The sequence below is a fragment of the Elephantulus edwardii genome, unplaced genomic scaffold (assembly GCF_000299155.1).
Source record: "Elephantulus edwardii isolate Elephantulus edwardi_28Jun2011 unplaced genomic scaffold, EleEdw1.0 scaffold00006, whole genome shotgun sequence".
Classification (NCBI taxonomy): Eukaryota; Metazoa; Chordata; class Mammalia; order Macroscelidea; family Macroscelididae; genus Elephantulus; species Elephantulus edwardii.
This window is the reverse complement of record NW_006399756.1, coordinates 29,333,090-29,355,033: the sequence shown is the minus strand read 5'-3', so window position 1 is coordinate 29,355,033 and position 21,944 is coordinate 29,333,090. Positions and strand designations below refer to the sequence as shown.

Genomic DNA, 21,944 nt, shown 5'->3' with positions numbered 1-21,944 from the left:
GAATGAAAACCCCCCAAAAAAATAAAAAAAAAAATAAAGGTTATGATCTGTTGGCTCCCTCCCAGCCAGGTCTTAGCAGGACAGCCTACAATCTTGGAGCATCCTTCTACCCTAGCATCAGATCTACACACCCAAGTTCTGTCCTTCTCAGGCTGTTTATGTGCCATCCATAATATGGAAGAAAAGGAAGGGAGAAATAACATTTGGAAAATTAAGAGAAAAAAACAGTAAGAAAAAAAAAAGGTTCGGTATTGTTGGGAGCTCCTATTTCTCAGTAAAAGAAATGTTCTCTGCAAATGTGATCCATATCAGAAACTGGCTTTACTGGGCCACTTCGGAACTTATAGTTGTTAGGTATCACTGAGTCAGCTATGACTCACAGTAATCCTCTACTCAATGGATTTGAACCCTGTCCTATCCTGTGCCATCATCATCATCTCTGATATACTTGAGCCCCTACAGTCACTGTGTCAATTCATCTTGTTGAGGTCTTCCTCTCTTTTGCTGACTCTACCTTTCCAAGAACATGCCCAAAGTCTGTGAGATGAAGTTTCACCATCCTTGCTTCTGAGGAGTACCCTGGTTGCACTTTCTCCCTGACATATTTGTTTGTTCTTTTGGCATTCCACGTACTATTCAGTACTCTTCTCCAACACCCAAAGGCATAAATTACTCTTCTGTCATCCTTATTCACTGTCCATCTTTCAGATGCATAGGAAGTAACTGAAAAGACCATAGCTTTGATTAGGTATAGTTTAGTTTTTACATGACACCACTGCTCTTTAGCACTGTGGAGAGGTCCTTGTCAGCACATTTTCCCAGGTCAACATGTCTTGATTTCCTGACTGCAAGAATGTTGATTGTGAGTCCAAGAGGAAGTCATCGACAATTCCAATCTTTTCTCATGATGCTGCCTATTGGCCCAGTGACAAGGATTTTTGTTTTCTTGATGTTGCGATGTATTCCATATTGTAATCCATTTGAAGCTTAGGTCTGGGAGCTCTGCTTTTTTCCCCTCACCAAGCCTGGCAGTGATAAGATGATAAGAAGCCACCAAGAGCTGCACAGAGCAACTGTGCTCAGGTAACTCCTGCCTCCCAAGGCCACATCATCTTAGGTGGCCACCCTGCAGCTCTGATTCATATGGAGAATGTGGGCATGGTCCCTTTCCAAGAACTGGATCCCTTCATTGAAGGCCTCCTAAACCCAGCACAAGAGAACTACAGCGAGTTCTGGGCTGGGTGTAGGCAGGTCTGCACCCACAGACTCTCTGACCTACAGCACTCTAAGGCTTCACTCTCCAGGTTGATGTTCCAGGGTTCCCCTCCTTGAGTCATGCTCATGTCTCTCCTTACCTGGTAGGACCAGGACTCGGATGTCAGGGAACCTCTCTGCATCTCCCAGAATGCACAAAGCTACACTATGGCAAAGAAAATAGTATAGACAGAAAACACTCTGCCTGACAGTCCCTAGAGATTCTGCGTCCTTGTTCTTCTCCGTGGAGCAAAGCAGTCTGGAGTTTCCGTCTGGAGATTCTTTTCTCTACTACTAAAGAGAACATTTGAGATGGCCTGGGTGTTCCCCAATACCCTTCCGTCTCTTTTTTCCTCTAGAACCTTCCCAATTGCTGGGCAATTCTCTGCTGGGGGCTTGCACTCACCCAGGACCACTCCTTGTCTGCTCCTGCCTCCACTGCAAACAAGGACCAGCCCTAGCTCCTCAAGGCTCACAATCTTCCTGCCAGATTTCATCATCAGAGCCTCTTAACTCACTCCAAGCTGGCAGTCCTACGTGGCAGAACTAACCACCCCCCTCAAGGGGTGGTGGGGTGCCAAGCAAGTGTGTGTTTGAACATCCCAAGGTGCTCTTGTTTTCTAGGCACCCCATGGTGGCCTGTGACAGACACATGGATGGAGCAATCCTCTGCCAGCCAGAGTTGGCATCTCCTCCTACCTCTCAAATCTGCTACTAGCCTCCAGGGCCGAAGACCCTCCAAGAAGAAGAGGCCCTGCAAGACAAAGACCTGAGGCCCCCCAGCCTGGCCTCCCCAACCAACACAGGCCCGCATTAAGATCAACACTCCGTGAACACACAAAACTGACAGGGCAGAGGGGGAGCACACATTGGATACAAAGATTGGGCCCTCAGGAGACGCGGCCTGTTGGTCTCCCATGTTAGGTCCAAGTGACTAGGCACAGGGTGGGAAGTAACGCCACCGCGGTGGCAAGAGCTCCTGCCTGAGCTACAGGCTCAGCAGCCTTTTCACAGGGACGATGCCTCTGCCCAGGAAAAAAAAACGCAAGCATTGTGTGTGGACCCATTAATGCATGCGCCCTTGCACATTCCTTCGAGAAGCAGGAGCACACAGTCCCGAGCCCCCAGTCCAGTCCCCTGATGATTGTCCTGGGCTGGAACACACAACATATGCCACCTGGTCCTTCCCCCAAAGCCCCCAGCTCTGCAAGCGGTGGGAAGGGGCCGCTGAACACCCTGGCTGCATTGTGCCCCAGAAAGAGGGGACTAATTACGTGCCTACACTCTGGAGCGCCCAGGGAGAAAACAGAGGCCAGCAGGGTGGGGAGGGTGGGAAATGGGGGTGGGGGGTTGAAAGAAGGGAGAGAAAAAGCCACAGGATACATTTCAAAGTTTCTCTAGAAATTTGGAAGTAGGGAAAAGAAAGGCCAGTCCTGATGTGAAATCATACAGAGGTCAGGGCTAGGTCTCCCACCCTTGTGAGAAAGTAGTGAATCGGTGACGGTTTATCAAACGATCATTTTTTTTCTTTTCTTTTGAAACCAGGAGGCAGTGGCTTGGACAATTCTGCAGATGTGCTTGATGAGTTAGGGACAAAAATGGCCCCACTCTGGCCCCCTCCTTCCCTCCCTCTATAAGGGCTCCCATCGGGGGTTGCTTCTCCCTCCACTGCCTCCCGGGCCCTCCCCTCCCTTCTTCAGTGGTCAGCTGAGACCCCCACCCACTGCTTGCTTTTGTACTCTTGGCCTTTGGACATACTGACTGGGGCCTTTATGAGACCCCAATCAAGACCCCCATGTCACAGGTACCTAGTAGAGACACCAGACCTTTTCAAACAAGGGACAACAAGGAAAATCGGCTGGTCCATTGTCTCTTCTCTGTGCTAAGTGAGATGAAAGGGGACCGCTGGGGCCCCCTCCCCACAGCCCGCCTGCCAATCACCTCTAGTTATTAAGGTCACAATGTGTAAATTCTTTTGACCTGCACCTAATCAAAGATTCACCGGCCCTTTCAAAATCCGAATGGGGAGGAGGGGAGAGATTCCCTCCCATAAACCCAGCAAACCCTCCCTCAATAAAATTTCTCTCTCTGATTCCTTCGCTGCTTCCCATCTCCACCCCCTCGCTTCTCCTCACTCCGCCCTCCTCACCAGCTTCAAACACAAATGACAAGCCCCATGGAATTACTACCGCCAAAATCTGAGGAGGGCTTGAAAAGTTTTTTTTTAAATCTCTTTTTTTAAAAAACTCCAGCATTTTCAGACGGACATAGGTGCCCAATCAAGCCCAGAAACTGGGAAGCCCCTGTCGCTCTGAGACTTAGTCTCTCCAAACAAGAACGTAGCTGCTGGCTTTTTCTCTCTCTTGCCAATCAGTCTCTCTGGCTTTGTCCTGGATACCACAAAGAGTGCAAAAAACAACTTAGATAAATGCAGCTCCCTCACTTTGCTACTTATCATCTCCAGCTAGTAACTGACGCTCCAAATTCCAGCACATTCTAAGTGACTGTGTTGAGAGAGAGAAACAATGCCCAAACCTGAAGTATGCAACTCTCAAGAAGAAAAATAAGGTAAAGCAGTAGAGAACTGAGAAGGAGTTAGAGGAAAAACCTGAGAACAGTAAAACTTGTAAATTATTGTATTTAGAAGACAAAATGTTTCAAGCAAGCAAGGAAAAGAAAAGGCTTGCAAATCTCCATACTCTGCTATCAAGGCTCTGCATTTTTATCTTGCCAACTTACCAATTAATGAGAATGAGTAGGATTAACTATTAAGAAAGGCAGTGATAAGTTATTTTTTTATGTTATCTAAAAAGTACTCATCAGCCCTCCATCCTTCTGCCTGGACACACTATTCCTCTCATGGCTCCTCCTTTTCCACCTGACCCTCTGGTTATGCCTTTTACTTGTTTCTCCTTGTCCCTTGCTATCTGAGCAATCTCTCATGATATTACAATTATTGTCTCTGTCCCAATGCCTTCTACATCTCAACCCTATGTCTCAATTTCAGGCCATCATTCTCTGCTATCTCTGCCACTGTTAGCTAGCTGACTGTTCATTGCCACCTCACAGGCAACACACCTACAGTAAATTTAGTCTTTTCCTCAAAACTAGAGTCCTCATCAGTCATTCTCTCACAGAGTTGCTCATCCCACCCTCTCTCCTTTCCCATCCACTTGTAGTCATAACCTCCACTGATTTTTCCTGCCTAATTTCTCCTGAGTCCAAGGTTGTCTTTCTCTTCAAGGTTGTCCAAGGTTCCATCTTATAGCTGCAACGAGGACTTCTGGGAAAATATCCAAGTGGCCTCAGGCTCACTCCTTCAAAGTGTCTTCCATAGTGTGTCAATACAAAAATCATTTAACTGGGGAGCTCTGGTGGCCTAGTGGCAAGGAGCTGCAACTACAATCCCAGAGGCACACGGTTCGAATCCACTAGATGCTCCGCCGGGAAAAAGAGGGACAATCTCCTCCTGTACCAGTCAGATCTGATTTGACGGTACACTCACACGAAAATAAAAAAAAAATAATAATAATGAAAAAAATCATTTAACTGATTCAATTATCCTCTCAAAGTCCCCAGAAGATGGGCCCCAAACTTCATCTCCAACCTCACTGCCTAACATTCCATTACTCTAACTCACCATTCTAGAGAATTACACTTATTATCTCTGAAGCCTAAACCTATGTTAAGAGCCCATCCCATATAATAGTTTTCCTCATATCAGTCCCTCTGCTTGATGCTTCTACAATTTAAATAGAGTCATTCTTTAAGTCCAGTTTAAAATTCCACATCACTCATGAAGCTCCCTGATTTAACAAGCTGACTTCCCTCTAGTTTCCCACTACTAACTCTGACAACTGATGGTACAGTACACATACTGGAATGAATTGTCATCAGAGTAAATGTACCATTTCACCAACTGAATTCTAAGCTCCTAGATGGCAAAAAAACTATCTTCTTGTTCTTCATACACGCCATGGACCCTGCACGTAAGCAGCATTCAATACACCTGTAAGACGGGAACTTCAGACACATGCATTCATTATAAAAAAACAAAACAAAACAAAAAACTTCTAGAACAAAATCTTGTCTTTTTAATTTTTTCGTAAAGGTCAATAGTTTCATTCTCCACAAAAATCCCAAGCATGACACTATGTTTAATATTGCAAAAGTAAATTTAAGCAAGGATCTTGAGGTAATGAAAATGTTCTAAAATGGAATTGCGATTGCAGAACAACTTTGTAAAATTTTATAAAAATCATGGAAGTACACACTTTAAAATGGGTCAATCTTATGGTCTATAAGCTATATTAAAGCCTTTGAACTGTGGTGTTGGCAAAGAATATTGAACATGCCAGCAACTGCCAAAAGAACAAATCTGCCAAGGAAGAAATGCATCTAGAGTGTTCCATCTACAAGCAAAGATGAAAAGACTTCACAGCCAATTCCTGGAGAAGACATTTTAATTGGTAAAGCAGAGGGTCAGCAAAACCAGAAGACCCCTAACAAGAGAGACTGGTCAAGTGGCTGAAAAAATGTGGTTCCACACAACAGAGATTAGGAGAATGGCACAGGATTGAATGGGATGTCATTCTGTGATACATACGGTTGCTATTAGGCAGCTCAGATTCAAGAACACCTAACAACATGAATAATGTAAGTTATAGTCCAATAAAGGGACTTAAAATGTAAATATGAGACTATTTGAATACTACTTTTCTATTAATTTTAACATGTGTATAGAAAAAAAGAGTCTCTATACAATTAGTTGATACTGAAATAAAGTAAAATTTACTTTCTAATTACAATTATAGGCTCATGTGAAAAACACTGAAATTCAAGAAAGCAAAAGAGAAATTATCAGTAGATATAAATATGCCCACTACATAAGAAACCATATTGTTTTGTGGTAATTTTTCAGTCAACAGTATGCTTTGACAACTTTTTAGGTCAATAAATATACTTGGATCAGGAGGCAGCTGTCAAAACAGAGCAAGGAAACACTGCAGGGTTCAAAACTGGGAAGGGTGTTCATCAAGGATGTGTCCTATCTCTGTATCTTTTCAATCTCTATGCAGAACAGATTATCCAGGAGGCTGACAATCTGCATTACGCAGATGACACAAGCCCTGCTTGCTGAAACTGAGGAGGACCTGAAGTACTTGCTACAGAAAGTCAAGGACTTTCAATATGGATTGAAGCACAGTATCAAGAAAACAAAGATTCTCAACACTGGGCCAAATGGCAGCATCATGATAGATGGTGAAGAGATTGAGATTGTTGACAGCTTCAGTTTGCTTGGCTCTACAATCAACACTCTTGGTACCAGCAGCCAGAAAATTAAAAGATGAGTTGCACTGGTAAAGTCTGCTGTCAGAGACCTCTCCAAGGTACTGAGGAGCAATGATGTCATTCTGGAGACTAAGGTGCACCTGATACAGGCCATGGTCTTTGCCATTACTTGTTATGCATCAGAGAGCTTGACAATGACTAGGGATGATAGAAGGAGAGTTGATGACTTTGAGCTCTGGTGCTGGAGAAGAATACTGAATATACCATGGACTGCTAGAAGAACAAACAAGTTTGTCCTGGAGAGGGTGAAGCTAGGCTGCTCCTTGGAGGTAGGCATTCTGAAGGTTCGTTTGACATACTTTGAACATGTTGCAAGGAGAAACCAGTCCTTGGAGAGGGATGTCATGCTTGAGAGTGTGGAGGGACAGTGCAGGAGAGGAAGACCCTCAATGCGATGGATTGATTCCATCACTGGGGTAATAGGGGTAGGCGTGTTGGAGACAATAAGACTGACAAGGGACAGAACAGGATTTAGGCTGTTATATATAGGGTTGCGATGAGTTGCAAGCAACTCGATGGTACATAACAATAACAACAATAACAACATAACATCCCTTTACTGACTACATAGTATTCAACTCAGAGAAGGACCATCAAATATTTAAACATAACCCTCAGTAGTGGATAGTTAAGTAGGTCTAATGTAAGTCTTTGTATGTACATCTTATCTACTTATCTGGTTCCTGCCTAACAATAAATGCCTAGGAGTGAAAAGTATGTGTCAGGAGGTTTTCAAGACTGTGATGAAGATGAACTTTGAAACATGCTGAAAAAAGTAAGACACAAAGGACAAATACTGTACCATCTCACTTACAAGGACTATCTAGGGTAGATAAGGGTGCTCTGGGGACCTAGTCCATGGGGCACTGTGCTGCTAACCCAAAGGTGGTGCCTCTCTGATGGTTCAAAACTACCACCAGCTACTCTGAAGTAAAAAAGATGAGCAATTTCCTCCTGTGTGATCTTCAGCCTTGGAAACCCACCGGAGGGTCAGCTTTTAATTGATTCCAACTCCACAACAATGAATTTGAGTTTTTGAGAGGTGGTAAATGCAAAGAAAGCATTTATTAGTGTTACTGGAAGCTGGGGATAAGGAAATCACCGCTTAAGAAATACTGAGTTTCTGTTTGGAGTGATGAAAAACTTTTGGAGACAGATAGTAATGGGCAACATGGTAAATGTAATTAATGCTACTGAACTGCACAATTAAAAATGGTTGGGGTGTCGAAGTTTCTGTTGAGTATTTTCTATTACAACTTTTTAAATTGAAATTCACTGCCAAATCAACTTAATTTTAAAACTCTAACTTCCTCTCATTTTCAGATCTCCCTTATCAGCCTATAAAGAAAGATCTTTCCAGCCACAAACTTCTAACAATAAAAGAATCCTTCAAGTATTCTTTTTCCTGTTCATTTGGTTTTTATCTCAAAAACAAATTGTTTTTAGCTCACCCTGAGCACCAGAGAAACTCAAAAGGGCAGGCAAAGTAGAGTGGCTCAATACATTATCCCATGTGTCCCTTGTTGTGTGCCAAATGTTAGAAATTTCACCCTAGTATTGAACTGACCCTTCTCTTGTGTTATTTACTAAAGGATCCCACTCCAATCACTCATTTGGTCTCCTTCTACTCAGGCCCAGGACGAAAAAGGGCCAGGTTTGGCCAGAACAGCTCACAGTATAGCTGTTAACAAGCCAGAAAAGAATAGGAAAAAGAGAAACATTCTGCAAGGGTAGAGTCCTTGAGAGAAAGAGACAGTAGGTCCCATGATCTGTGTTGGATCCTCTTTGTAACCCCTGAAGGTCATGGTGCAGAAATTCCTGGGATAAGAACTATGCATTGAACAATAACTCTGAGGAAAACTGGACATAATTTTGTTTCAAAGCTGAGCTCCTGACACACCAGAGTTTAAACCAGGCATGGGAGGACTGATCTGAAGACAGACCAGAGCTAAATTCACTTTCAAAATTCAATCAGTGAAGAAGGGACTGAGGGATACTTGTGGTGGCCATAAGCAGAAAGTGCTTTTCATTTTACTCTTCACACAGCAGCTCTTCGTTCCCTTTCTGTTCAGCCAGTCCAGGACCTGTGGGAAACAAAAACCTCACACACAGGAGGCCAAGAAGCTCCCACAGTTCAACAGGGGCCTCCACCAGAAGGACATGTTTAAACTCGAAAAGCTCCTCTCCAAGCTATTTCCTGGCCACTCTTACATCTGTCCCAGTTTATTGAAAGAAATCAGTCTGAAGCTTCTTCCCTCATCATTTGCTATACCAGAACAGTAACCTGGTAGCCACTCTGCCCATCCTCAGCACCCAGCAACATCACTGGTATCAGCACAGATAAGGGTATCTCCATGCTGGATGCACAAAGTTATAGCTCTCGACAGAGCATGGGCAATCAAAGAAAAAAAAGGCCTGCATCCTGCCTCATTAAGCCTACTCATGTGTGTAAGGAATCAGAGAAAGCATTTGCTGGAAAAGTCTTAGCTTCAACACTTCCTCAAAGTAGCCAAGGTCCTGCCTTCTAGACATGCTCTTTAGCCACACTTAGGGGATCCAACCCCTATAGTGCTATTTTCAAAGTGGGTGAACTTACTGAAGCAACCTATTACAGTCTGCTGTGAAAATCAAGATACTACACCATGATCTCCCTTGTGGTGCAAGTGGGTTGAAATGAGCCAGAAACAAGGCTGAACATAAGTAGATGGAAAAGGATAGGATGATTTCCAAAGCAAGATATGACTTCAAATACTTTTATTCTCCTAAAAGGTTTTTTCATTTGCTTATAACTCTCTTCTATGAATAAAGACCCTGCTTAAAGACATGGATATGACCACCGGCAACCCCTAAACTTTTTTGTGCCGCATCCATTTTTTTAATTTGTACTACAAACTATTTAAGAGGAAAGCTTCTACTCAAAGCAATTTCCTGGGCCAGGAGCTCTATATTCCCTTTGCATATATCATGTCTTCTGTATGCCCATGCTCACTTCTTCACCTCTCTTCACACTCCTCTCTTGCCAGCATTTTTCTGCCTGAGCCAGACTATCTGACAGGACATTATACACTATGTCACAAACTCCCCCATATAAAAATGTTCTTGTCAGAGAGAGGAGTAACAACAAGTTGGGAAAAGGGATAAGGATCTTGAGTAGCCAGTTAGAAAGAGCACGGCAGAAGTACAGAAGGTCTGTAACACACAGGCGTGTTAACTATTACACAGACAGGAAATGAAACCTCAGCTCACAATCTGAAATTCGAGTCTTGTTCAAGAAACTGCTAGGGAGGCACAGTGGTTAGCAGATGTCTAACCCACTGAGCCAAAGACCTTTTAGTATTGAAACGAAGGGAAGAGTCAACTGCATACATTGATTTACTGAGGTCTAAATGTATCATCTATGGATGGAATCAGCAGTCAAGAAATCATATGAAGCATTGGGCAAATCTGACACAAATTGTGTAACAAAGAATATTTAAAAAAACAAAAACGGTGAACTGGGGGAGGGAGAAGGAAGGGAGGAAGAAGAAAAAAAATGTGCAACAATGAATGAATGAAAATCTAACTTTTCTGTAAAGTTTTATTAAAATCACAAAATTTAAAAACTTTTTTTTTTTTTTTAAAAAAAGAGTTTTTTCTTTTAAAATTTGCCATGAAGGAGATGGGAACATCAGATGTTCACTCGTACTGACACAAAGTTTAACAAAGCCGTCTGGGCCAAAGAAACAAGGAATGTCCCCTACTGCATCTGTGTATGGTTGTCCAGAAAACATAATGAGGACGAAAACTCCCCAAAAAAGCTGTATACACTGGTTACCAATGTACCTGTCACTACTTTCAAAAATCTACAATCAATGTGGATGAAAACTAATAGCTGATTATAAAATAAAGCTATAAAATTGTCAGGAAAAATTAATCTGCCAAAAAAGACCTCGTTAAAGTACTTAAGAACAAAGATGTCAGCTTCACAACGAGCTTGCTTCTCTAAATAATGGTATTTTCAATTTCTTCATCTGCATGTAAAAATAGGACAATGAATAAGGAAGACTGCAGAAGAACTGAAGCATGTGACTTCTATTTGGTAGAAACAAACTTTCTCAGGCAGCACAATTACTGTTTGGGGGCCTCAAGTTCATGACTGAAAAGAGTGTTTCCTAAACTCAGAGGAGGAGAGAAGCATGACTGACATTTCAGACAGCCCACCTGATGACTTACAGACTAGGGTTCTGAGATGGAAAAGGGACAGATTTTCAGAAGTGTGGTTTGAAATGAAGAGGAAAACACAAAGCTTAAGGCTTGACTGACTCAGAAATGAAATGTTAAAATCTGTCCCAAATGGCCTGAGAGCCACCTAATTAAAGAAGGGTGTGGTAATCCTCCCACCTCTAATATGACCCTCCCTACTTTCTCCACTGATGGAGCCACACACCCAGCATTGATTTTGTAACTCCAATCTAGCACAAGCTCCACATCACTCCCAGTCTATTTACAAGAATAAACTTCACTGCCTCAAGAAACTAAAGGCACAGATATTCCTTGTAGAGTTCTCCTTTGGTTAATCTGAGTGTAACTGCTAACAGGTGGGGAAATCCTCTTAAATCTGTGAGTATTATCATGACAGGGTCACTGGAATAGGTCGGAGCCATAAGTCAGACAGGGCTAGAAGTTTCCGCCACATCATCAGGTTCCTCTTCAGCCTTGACAGATCAAACCCCAAGCCGAGGCAGGCTAGAGGATCAGTTCAGTCCCCAAGCCAAAGGTCTTCACAGTGAGGGACCAAAGCTGCCCTGGTTGAGCATCCACCGGCCCGTGCCCCAGATTAATCACCACACATAGGGCCTGGACACCAGCCTGCAACCTGAGCCCAAGCAGCACCTGCACAGGGATCGCTCTGGCACCTCCCTCACTCCCCTTGGGCAAGACTCCAAGGTATGAAGGTGTCCACCTGTTCAGTAGGTTACCTGGAAGAGGAGGGCAAGACACTCAAGCCATCTTCAACCCTGCTGAGAAGGCATGGATGGCTTGAGAAGCTTAATGGGAAAAGAAGGGAGATCCAGTGACTCAGGAAGTGAAGGTCATCCTCTGAAAGAAAGCTCAGCCTCTAAGCAGGAAAGAGAAAGGCCTCAGTGCCCTCTCTCACTGTCTAGAGAGGACATTTTTAGCCAGGGACCAAGAGTAGGAAAAAGAAGTCCTCAGAGGTCACGAGCCAATGAGATACTCATAGGTGTTTGGTATACCTTCTCATCATCTAAGTATCAACAGGACGCTTGCTGATGGGAAAGAGATAAATCAGAGAAGGAGTTTCTTTTCAAATACACTCCAATTCAAGAAGCTGTGCTGCAATCCTAAAGGCAACCGGTTCAAATCCACCAGATGCTCTGCTGGAGAAGGAGAGGCAATCTCCTCCTATGCCAGTCAGACCTGACTCGACAGTACACAAGGGAAAACAAACAAAAAAACACAGCAAGAAGGTGCGCTGCAATCCCAAAATATACAATACACTCCAATTCTGCTAGATATCCCTGTGTGAACGGAAGCTCAGAACCAAATTCCCTCATTGAAGGTAAAGGGCAGTTTCCTCTAAATATCAACACTTTGGAGGACAGTTTCCTCAGGCCATCTCCTAAATCAATACTCATGGTCATCAAGTCAATTCAGATTCATGGGACCCTAAAGAACAAGAGTAGCACGTCCATTAGGGCTTCCAAAGTGGCAACATTACAGACTCAGACGGCTTTACCTCCTTCCTATGAATACAATGATGGTGCAAAGTGCTTAGCTTTCAAACAGGTGAGCACTGTACCACTAGGTTCAAACCACTGTACCACTAAGGCCCTTTTCTAGGTCAAGAGAGTATCGCAAACACATGCACATCTCAAGCTAGTGACTTGGGAGACACAGTATGCCAATAGATGTATTCTGTATGTTGTGAGAACACACGTATGTCTATACTAGAATGCACTTCTGAAGACTATAGAGAGGACCACAGAAGATGATAAACTCTTCTCAGATGATAATCTCTTTTATTTTGTTGCTTCTCCAAGCATGAGGAGGGTAAGGGGAAGTACTGATGTGGCTTAAAAAGAAAATAAATTTCAAAATGCAGAAGCATGAAGATATATGTCACAGAGCGTCTGGTCCCAAGCCCTAACTTGTGATGTCAGGAGAAATCACTAGGGTAGATGACACTCTTTCCGACCTGCCTCACTGCCCCAGGGAAGAAAAGATGGGAATAGAGAAGAGGGGTCAGAGCCAGACTGAAGTGGGTGTTCCTTGAAGAACAGAGAGAGGCACAGGTCAGATAAGAAGAGAGAGAGCTTCTCCACAGCACCTTCATTTGAGGAGTAACACCCACATCCTGACTGTTACATCTTATACCTCCGAAGCTCCATCTCCAGGAATTCCCTTTGAACCTCCGCCTGTAACCCAGAGTTAGGGACAGTGTAGTGGCTACAATTACACACTTGCTTGGAAGAGGTTGGAAGGGGGGGCTGCTGCATGTGACAGGCCATGAAAGGTCCCTGCCTATAAAACAGATTGGAAAACAAACCCTTAATTTAAATGTTAATGAAAGTGCTGTGGAGACATCAGAGGCTTCCCGGCTGCTTAGAGAACAGTTACACCAGCCTCAGAATTTATGGCTCCACTTCACCCCCCACCCCCACCTCCTTCTCTGCCTCATCACCCACAGAAGTTTAAAAGAGAGTTGTTGTTTTTAAAAAAAAAAAAAAAACCACACCTAATTTTAACATTAACTCCATGCTTCCACCTTGGGATGTGATTGCTAAATTATCTGTTGGCAGAACAGTGATCAAAGGTAGAAAAACACTGGCACATTGCACACAACACCTAGAAAAGTCAGCAGCAGCTAAGGCAGGAAAATATTACCTTCCTTCTTCCCCATGAGGGAAGAGTAAAAGAAACAGTGGTGCATGTGGAGCATGGAGCAAGGGGAGCCAGGAGCAGACTCAAGAAGACCATGCACAGAGGGGTGGAAAGGCCTCCCTGTTAGCAGGGACAGAGTCTCGCTACATCGCCTGCATCCACTGTACCTCACCATATGCAGAAGCTTCTGCTCTATTTGCAATGTTTTAGTTAAGTCAGCTCTTGACAACCTGGCCAACTTGCTGGCCAGGGAAAGTTGCTCCCAAAAAATGAGTGCAGATCAGCCAGGGCTGGGAGGGTACTGGTCTCAGGCCAGCAGCTCAGCACATGAGCCTCCTTGTGCCCATCCTGACCAGGGAACGGCAGAAATCCAAGGTCTCGAGGAAATAAAACCCACCTCCTGTAGCATGTGTTTCTTATTACTTATGGATATGTCCACCTGAGAGGCCTCAACTAGGTGAACTCTAAGGTGGGCACTACACTGAGATTTGGCAGGACCTGACTCCAATTCATTGTATCCCACCCTGTTTCTGTCCCAATTGTTGGTCATTTCAGGCTGGTCAGTGAACCTATATAAAATTATCCAAAGCTTTCTTCCCTGGTGCCTTTGTGTCTCTGGCTTTCTCATCCAAGGACACCACGTGCAGAAAGATATGTCCTCTGTGTTCTGCTGCCTAGGAAAGGGGACATCAAGCCATTTCTTGCCCTGATGTTCCAGTCTCCTTTTTCTAAACAAGCTCCAAAGGATGCTTATCCTCTGCCACTGACCTTAAGAAGGGAGAACAAAGTAGAGACTAGGGATGGCCATTGTCCAAACCATCAGGAGCACCAGCCACAATAAAAAGGCTCCACAAAGCCATCCACCAGTCTTTCTTCAGGTTATCAAGGTTAAGGGTCCCCTTCAAGATTCAGCTCTCCAACATCAGCAGAAGACAACCACCAAAAACCCAACAAAGACAACCAAATCCAACAACAAAACCCATACACTCAGAGACACAAGCTTGCCTTTTGACTCCTCTTACCCTAAAATCAATGACTGAGTCCTGAAACCCAGAGGCAAAGGATTGCAGAATCCCTGGGAACCAAAGAATTCAAAGTGGAAGATGGTTGCCTCTTTTTTCCAGTCTGTCAGAGACAACTCCAGATGTAATTACCTTCCACTAAAGAAAGGATGTATTTCAGTAGGCTTGTGAATGCGTGTCTGCCACCCACACAACACACAGTAAACTCTAGCTGCTGCAAACAAACTGCTCTCCCCCCAAACCTACCACCTTCCCAAACAGTACACAGTGGCTGCTTTCCTTTCCAGTCTCTCCCTCACCTCTGGGAGAAATTAAGCAAGAAGGGCAGCAACTCCATCAAAACCCCCCAGAGGCTGCAACTCACTTCACAAATTTGAATTGGTACATTTCATACAGACTTGGATTAATCCTCCCCAAAAAACAAACAGGCTACCAGTGAGCAAAGCTACACAAAATTATATTGTATACTTTATAACGCAGTTAAGTTTCTACCCCATCCCACTCATATATTTCCCAAAAGACAGAGGCAAGAGACAAGGGATTAAAACCCCAAGTGTCCTGGAAAAGCCGTCCTTATCACACCCACTCACATGATTATTGTTGCTGTTGTGTGCCCTCGAGGGGGAACCAGCTTATAGCTGACCCTCGAGCAGGTTTTCAGAGGCAGTAAATTAGACAGAAGAGACTGTTGAACATCTTCCTTTCTGGGAGCAGCTGGTAGATTCAAACCTCGTGCTTTTGGGTTGACAGTGCAGCTCCTTACCACTAGGTCACCAGAGCTCCATAATCACACAGTAGCAAGTGTTGTTTACAGATAGGAAAAGAACTCTGTTAAGTATCTCCTTTTCTTGGAGGGCAGAAAATATGGTGTTGGCAGAGGAAGGAGGAGCTGTGGGTTCTTTTTCTTTCTCCCTTCAGTCCGACAGGATCATTTCACCACCAAGGTTCCCACTGCTGCTGGCTTTCGAGTGGGCCCTGCAAACTTAAGGTCTATGCACATTCAGATTCTTGAGATGATAGAAGGCTTAGCTACATAAGAAAAGCCAGGTTCTACCAAATACTGACCTCCCCAGCCCGTCCCTGCCTCCACTCTGATCTCCAGGAATAAACCATGTTCCCAAGGTGACCACAGGCCTTTCCAGATCCAGAGCTACTGTCCAAGATGCTAGTGGGGGCACAGTGATGAGTCAAGGCCTGCCTGACCTCAGAGGTCCTGCCCCCGCACCACAGGATATGGCAGGAGAATAAAGGTCTGGGCACAACTGCTGTCTCTCTGCTCCATGTGCCCTGCACTGAGCTTCCCTGGGTATATCTTCCTCTGCCAGGAGGAGAACAACATTCCCTTTCCCTCCCAACCAAATATAGCCTAGTTCAAAGCACTTACTAGAGGTACCATTACAGTCTTGGAAGATCCTTGGGGAAGCTGGCACATAGTAAACAAATATAGAATGAAGAGGAAACAGAATGAAAAAGGATGAAATGAAGATGAATCTTCAAAAGTTCTGTATTTTCTCACTCTGGAATATTTACTATTCAGTTAGAAATAACTTTTAAGTGGGAATAAAATATACTAGACTTTTTTTTTAATCTACTTTTCTAAATCACTTGTAGGAAAATGCTCAGAATTCAGTGGAACCTCAGGAGATACTATTTCTGAGATCAGCTGGACCAAATGTCTTCCTATTCCCTAGTCATATTCAGACAAGTCTGGCGCCAGCATCTTATTCCTGCCATATCCCAACCCTCCGTTCCCTTCACTTATGAAAAAGCTCCAGGTTGGACCTCTACTACAGAAGGGCTGCCTCTATAAGCAGTCTCAAGAGTATCGGAGCCTGGTATTGGAGTAAAAAGACGAAGAAGGAGAGTATGATGGAGGTAAAGAAAAGGTTCCCAGTCGGCCACCTTCCTGTGGAGTCTACTGGTTACCATTCCCCTTTTTAGTACATATCTAAATGTTCTTTGAAGCAAACGATCTAGTATTAAAAACCATCCTCACAACTGTTTATCCATCAAGAACCCCAGTCATGGAAGAAAGAAAGGGGATATGAAGACACAAGGCAGAACTACCTGGTTTCTACCAGTCATCAACAGTTTCTAGTAAGTCTAGGATTTGAAGTTTCATGCTTCATACTATATGAACCTGGACATGAAAGAAAGAAGGCAGAATGCACTAGGTCTCCTGTTTAGATTTCTTCTATTCCGCAAGGAGATGAGGAGTTGTCACGTAACTCGCAGTGTCTGGTCTAGGACAGGATAGAGATGGTGTGTATTAACACAACCTAGATGGTTGATGGGATAAGATGCAGCTTGACAGTCTCACCAGAAGACACACATGCCTTCCTAGTAGAAATTCCCATTGGCAGCATGTCCTAACAACCACCCACCCTAGCCCACATCCTTTCAGGTTCTTCCTGAGGGGTTCAGAGTCATGTCACACTAGTGATACTTATGACCACACTTAAAAGGAAAGGTGGCAGGGATGGGAACAGAAGGCAGCCAATCAAGGGCAGAGACACAGAAAGGAAAGGACAAGGCAATAAGGATATATCTTGAGTCCCCACCTCAAAAAGCCTCCAAAAAGAGTAGTGCAACTCTGGGGGCCAGGAGAAGGCAGGAGACAGTGTAGAGACTCCAGAGAATGAAGTTAGACTAAACAAATGCTACAGCAGATGGGACGTGATCCTGGTTGGGTTAATAGAGCCTTTCTAGCTTTTCAGACTATTTTCACATACAGAGAGCTCCACTGGGGTTGAGGTCCACCTGAGTTACAATGAACCTCAAAAAAAGCCCATTTTAAAAAATTATTTTTATGCATTTTTCATGTATGTAGGTATTAAAATATATCTAAGTATTATGTAACCTTTCCAACCTCCAAAGACAAAGATGTGATTTATAAAAACATGGATAATAAAACAGAGTAGTAAACAAACCAAGCAAAAAAAATGATATTAATCTTATAGCAGAAGAACCAACTGATGACAGAGTACATTAACTCTGGTCATTGTCACAATAATCTAGTAAAGTTCATAAAGAACTCTTTTTCTCCTTATTCTTTTTCTTTTTTTAAAATTTTATGAACATTTACAGAGATTTTTAGATTTCCATTCATTCATTGTTGCACTTTTCTCCCTGCCCAGATCCCCACCGCCCCCAGTTTGCTCCTCTCTTTGAAAAGCAAAAGAAAAATTCCTTCTTTGATATATAATCCTCCCGCACTCCTCCCACTGCCCCGAGTACACTCCACTATGCAAGCTTAATTCTGGACTCTTGTGATAACCATAATACCCTATCATATATCGCTTTTAAATTATTCTCTCCCTCATCTGTTTCAATGCAGTATAATTTATCCAGTTTTCCTCAGTCTTACCCCAAACCTGATGTCAGTCCCATTCTACAACAGTGGCACCATGCAGTATTTGTCCTTTGGTGACTGAGATATTTCACTCAGCATAATGTCCTCCAGGGTCACCCATTTTGAATAATATTTCATGAGTTCCTTGTTTTTCAATGCAGCGTAGTATTCCATTGTATTAATATACCACAGCTTCTCTATCCATTCATTTGTTGATGGGCATTTGGGTTGTTTCTAACTCCTTGCTATTGTGAACAAAGCCGCGATAAACATGGGTGTGCATAAAGAACTCTTACATATACTTAATAGATGAGGAAACTGAGGCTTAGAGAATAGAATGACATATCTGAGGCAAAGCTACATCTCAGTTTTCCAGACTTTTCTAAATAATAAACTACAAGGAGGCTAGGATGTAGAACTGTCCAGATTAAGAAAATAGATGAAGTTGATTTTTGTTTTATTTTGTTTTGTTTGAGCTGATAGGGGCAGCCTGGAGCCAGTCAGGCAGTTATACTGAAATACTTTTAAATAGTTTGCATGTGGCGTTAGTCTCGTGTGTCAGCAATGCTGTGTCTGGTTCCAGGATCCCCACGGGAGAACAAGCCCAGAGACTTGGACAGGAAGTTCTCTGTCTCTTGAGTCCAAGCTTAGACTCCCCTATATCAGGAGATGGGCTAGTCTGCCCATTTGGGGTTGGTACTGTCCAGCATTTGCACTATGTCCTCACAAAGTGTCCTAAAGCCCAAGTTGGAGACCTGAGACCACAGGCCCCATTGCTAAGAGGGTGCCCCAAGCAGCTGCAGCCTGGGTGTGGGTGGTCTGGCATGGTGCCCTTGGTGGCAGAGAAGACATTAATCTGGACAGTTCTGAAAAGTTAAAATTAATGGGAACAGTAAGAAAAACTCTCACTCACTCATTGTTGCTGTGTCAGAACTGACTCACAGCTGAGTCCCTCTGTAGGTTTTCAGAAGCTGTAAATGACTCAGGGGTGAGACTGTCCATCTTTCTCCCACAGAGCAGCTGGTGGATGCAAATTAGTTAGAAAAGTATCCAGCCTTTAGGTTAGCAGCGCAACTCCCTACCAAGCCACCACAGCCCCTGTGAGAATTGTTGTTGTTGTCAATTGCCGTCGAGTAGAGCACAACTCATAGCGACCCTATGAACAAAAGACCTGAAGCCTTTCTATAACTATCATTGTTTCTCAAAGTTCAAAGCATTTCCAGAGGCATGTTGTTTAGAAGTGGATGCCACTCCTCCTATAAGAATTAGATCTACTAAAAAAAAAAAAGATTGCTGCCCCCAGTGTATATGGGTAAGAGGAGAGAAAAAAGGGGGCAGAAACAACAACCGTGTGCGTATGTCTTTCTATCAGGGAGCTCAAGTGGCATTCTAGAGGACATTTCATCGCTAATCCAAAATCCAGGTGTTTTCAAATACACCTGCAGCTCTGGGGAGAAAGATGGGCAGACTCCTACTGCCAGGATTTACAGCTTGGAAACTTGACGGAGGGTCACAATGAGCTGGGACCAACTCGAGAGCAGAGACTTTTTTTGGTTAATTTTTATGGTGTGGGTTTTTTTTAATTATACAAATTTTCCCACACTTTGATTTCACTGACATTATGTTTCACAATGTATATGAACTTTGTAAGTAAACCAGGATAAAATTTTTTAAAACCCACAAGGTATGGGAATGACTGTATAAAAGCAAAGACTTTTGAGTTTTACATCCTGATCATCTAGGGTTAAAAGAGAATCTGAAATGCAAATTGTTTTTAAAAAAGAGCCCAAGACACCATCAAAGGAGGCAGGGAAAAGATCCTCTCAAACACCTGAGGATGAGAAGCTAACTATGCAGTCAACAGTGGGTAAAGGAACTATATTAGAAGAAAGAAAACACACCATGTGTACAAGAAAACCCTAAAGGAGAATGTGAAGTGCAAGATCCAGGACTTAATCAAAGATAAGTCGCGTAAAGGGCTTAGCAAATGATCTGGCAGAATTACTAATAAATGACTAAGTTCTTCCCCAAAGCTAGTTTCTAAGTCATGGGGGAAAAAACCAAACAAAACAAAAGCAACCCGTTTATCATGAACTAAAATGCTTATTTTTTTCCTATATATTTTTATTATGCTTCATATTTTTATTATGCTCCCTTCCCCCACCCACTGAACTCTCCGATTTCCTCTCCTTCCCACCTTCACCGTGCCCCTTCCCTCTTTGTATGTCCATACAGATCTCACTGGTTATCCTTCTGTTTAAAATGCATCTTGATGGTCAGTCCAGACTGTGTCCTCATCATTTATCAAGACCATCTTCAGTGTTTCTGTATTTATTTTGCTAAGACAGAATCCTGGTGGCACAAACTCTAAGTACTCAATTGCTAACCAAAGGTTCAAATCCACTCAACAGCTCCTCAGGAAAAAGACATGGCGGTCATTCCTGTAAAGATTATAACCTAGCAAAGAATATAGGACAATTTTACTTGTCAACGGGAGTGGTTATGGGTTGAAATCTCATTCCAGAGGCTGTAGCTGGTGTACTGGGGAATTTGGAGGAAAGAGAAGAAAGTCTACCTGTGCTTTTGGGTCTAGAGCTATGTGCGGGAAGCACACAGACCATCTCTGAAGGAAAGATCTCCCCCAATGAGCTATCCACTGAACCCCAAGTTTTCTGAAGCCAGCAGAGGTATACAGATAACTACTGAGACAAAGTCATCAGCACACTCATCACTTCTCATAGGTTGCCTCGCCCCCCCCTTACATCCTTTGCACATGTAGTCCACAGACTCCCAAGGCTAGCTAATTGGCTTAAAAAGGGTAGCATTAGGAAGAAACTGAGGAGGAGACAAAGCTCGTTTGCTCCATTTTCTACACTCTGCTCCCACACACTTAGGCCTCTCCACTCCCTGCTGGTCTTTCCTTCTCTCTTTCCTAGGATTGTGAAATGATTTGTTCTGAACAGCGACAGGTTTATAGGTTAGCCGACACCTCCACTCTGTGGAATTTTAATTAACTTCTCCCATCGTCAATATGCTAAGGAACGGGGTCTCCATTCTCTGGGGTCAGCAATGTGTTTCAGGTTCTGCTATATCAGCCGTCAAATTGAAGAATTAATGACGTGACTAATCGGCTCTAATTCTTTGGGAAGAAAAAAATTTGAAAGGGAGTTGTGGAAGAAAGCAGGAGGAGGGGTGCAGGTTCTATGGGGTGAGTAAAAGGAGGCTGAAGGAGGCTGAGCAAAGGGGGTGGGGGATCAACTCTCTCATAAAACAAATGTCTGACTTAAACCAGTGTTGGAGGGTGGTAGCCCTATAGCATTGCCATATATCATCTGGGTGGGGTAGGAGGTGGAGGAAGTGGAGGAAGACCCTAGGAAAACACTGTGACAGAACAGGTGCAGGAGAGTGAGCAAGTACATGCACTCTGCTGGTGACAGGCTTCATATTGACTCTAGAAATCCTAGAAAGCAGACAGCAAGATAAGCTGTCCACAGGTAAAGTCAGAGAAATACCTGTCAGGTCACCACCAAAATTTGGCACTTGTATTCTACTTCTTGATATATCTACACAAATGTGTCCTTGAAAAGAGGCCCCAAATCCCTCCTGAGGACATTTCCCAAGGGAAACAAAGCAGAGATGTGAGCTGCAAAAACATGATGCTGAGATGTTTCTGCCCCAGAGGGCATCTATCCCAAAAGGGACACCCTTGATAGTGGTCAGACATTTGGTTACAATCTCACAGGACCTCTTAATATTTTGGGAGCTAGATATCTAGAAGGTTTTCTTAGCCAAATGTATAATTGCAGTGATATTTAGATCTTAAGACTCTGGAAGATTTTCAGAATCTCCAAGAAAATGGCTCAAAGCAACCTAGAAGATACAGCTGGATTTTCTAGCTCACCCAACCCAGTGAGATAAAAGCTACATAGTTACAAAGGGCAAAATCATGTACAAAAATGTCCCCCTTACCTGAGTAGTGGGCTGATAGCAATGGACCAGACTCGATCTTCAGTCTGGATGGTGTGTAAGCACTGCCCCAGGCGGCCTGAGGCCAAAGGCCATACCTGAAAACAAGAGAGACT

The 21,944-nt window shown here is 43.5% G+C and overlaps 1 protein-coding gene across 1 annotated transcript in view; it reads right to left on the bottom strand.

The window, feature by feature from the left end:
• The window catches only part of FBXW4 (F-box and WD repeat domain containing 4), a 104,553-nt gene that overhangs the window by 46,747 nt on the left and 35,862 nt on the right, over positions 1-21,944 (bottom strand). Inside the window, exon 5 of the mRNA XM_006880009.1 lies at positions 21,832-21,926. Within this exon, the coding sequence (XP_006880071.1) occupies positions 21,832-21,926 (95 nt within the window). The remainder of the gene's footprint in view (positions 1-21,831; positions 21,927-21,944) is intronic.